Source organism: Saprolegnia diclina (assembly GCF_000281045.1).
Source record: "Saprolegnia diclina VS20 unplaced genomic scaffold supercont1.39, whole genome shotgun sequence".
NCBI classification, from domain to species: domain Eukaryota; phylum Oomycota; class Saprolegniomycetes; order Saprolegniales; family Saprolegniaceae; genus Saprolegnia; species Saprolegnia diclina.
In genome coordinates this window covers 137,207-138,705 of record NW_008246106.1, presented here as the reverse complement: position 1 = coordinate 138,705, position 1,499 = coordinate 137,207, and the positions used below count along the sequence as shown (strand labels likewise).

At 52.9% G+C, this 1,499-nt stretch overlaps 1 protein-coding gene across 1 annotated transcript; it reads right to left on the bottom strand.

The window, feature by feature from the left end:
- Positions 1-806, bottom strand: SDRG_11088 (hypothetical protein). The gene has a single exon (XM_008617111.1). The coding sequence runs from the start codon at positions 636-638 to the stop codon at positions 36-38; it is 603 nt and encodes a 200-aa protein (XP_008615333.1). The 5' UTR covers positions 639-806; the 3' UTR covers positions 1-35.
- Positions 807-1,499: the final 693 nt, after the last annotated feature.

Below are 1,499 nucleotides of genomic sequence, written 5' to 3'. Positions count from 1 at the left end.
AAGCAATCTCAAGCAACTTTTTCGAGGATAACCGACTATTTTTGTTTCATTTCGGCAATTATCGCGTCTTTTTCTTGTAAAATCGAGCCGGGAATGCGTCTGTGGCTTCTGTACTTCTTGTGGGCATACTTCGTCAGCTCGTAGTCGCAACCCAAATGGTACGCCTCGACAAAATGTTGGCATCGACGAAAATACTTACGAATCGACGCCAGCGGGACGCTTTCGAGGCTCTTTGGCACGCAAGTCTTGAGTCCTTCGAACGAGTAGTCGCAGTTGGCTCGAGCGTAGCGCTTGGCTGCCCCCCAGTAGGCTTCGATAGGATTCAACTCGCAGTGGAACTTGGGCAAGAACAAGCAGTGGTGACCTGCACCGGAGATCGTTTCTTCCAAGAGCGATACCTGGGAGCGGAAGTCGGGTTGCGACGCGACGCAGTGCCTCGCGCAGCACATGAGCACCTCGTCTGTGGCGCTGACATCGACGTTCTCGTTCGGGCACTTCATCCGGAGGCCATGCGCGGCAACGTCGATGCCACGCTCCAGAAGAACTTGCTTGATGCCTTTGGCTTGGCCAGCGTTCTCCGTGCCGGCTTCGAAGACCATTGGCTGCTCGCGGCCGTCCGAGAACTTGCCGGGACGCATGATGGCTTGAGCGCCACCGTCAACGTCGTGTCATCCTCAATGTCTTCCAGCCCCGGGCTGCTTTCAATCACTGCAGCCTTTGGCGCAAAGCGGCCATCAGCCCGTGGGATCGCTCGGGCGTTCTTCACACGTCGACTCGGAGGCGGCATCGCTGTGTGCACATGACCATTCCTACCGTCCGGATACGACCACCTACACCACCGGATAGCGTACATACAAAAGCCAAGCTATTTAATACAATCCGGATGCGTCCCGTGGTCATATCCGGACGAGGGACGTGCACCCCCGAGGCCAATAAGGGCTCCAAGCCCATACATTTCTATGTTAAGGTCACGGTGGTAGAACGTCAACTGCTCCGTCATAACACACTCGATTTCGTTTCTGAGCACTACGCCAGCTTCCTCTTGTCCAGATCTATCGATTCCAGTGCTTTTTAGCTTCTAGGAATAACGTCCGTGAATTTTGATACCTTCCAAGTCGAGGGCAAATTTTGTCGGTCTTTAGGTGACGTGCTTCATATGTAGTTGAGATCCACACGACAATATGTGTATCTCCGAGCTAGAGACACAAGCCATTAAAGCGTTGTAGGGCCTACTATATGTTTCAAATTTGGCGCCGACGGCATTATGCTTCCGCAAGACGAAATCAGGTGGGGCCTGCGAGGACTCACGCTGCTGTTGGATACATGTTGATGTATTTTGCACGCCATGAGCATGAAACTAGTCGTCGCAACAAGGAGAAGCAAAAGAGCAAAACGCAAGGTTTCCCGATTCAACTTAGCACTCTTGTTGGACAACCAAGCACGATTGCTCTGACAGCCTTGGCGCTCGCTGCGGCCTTCGTTTTGCGTTTCAAAAGCAT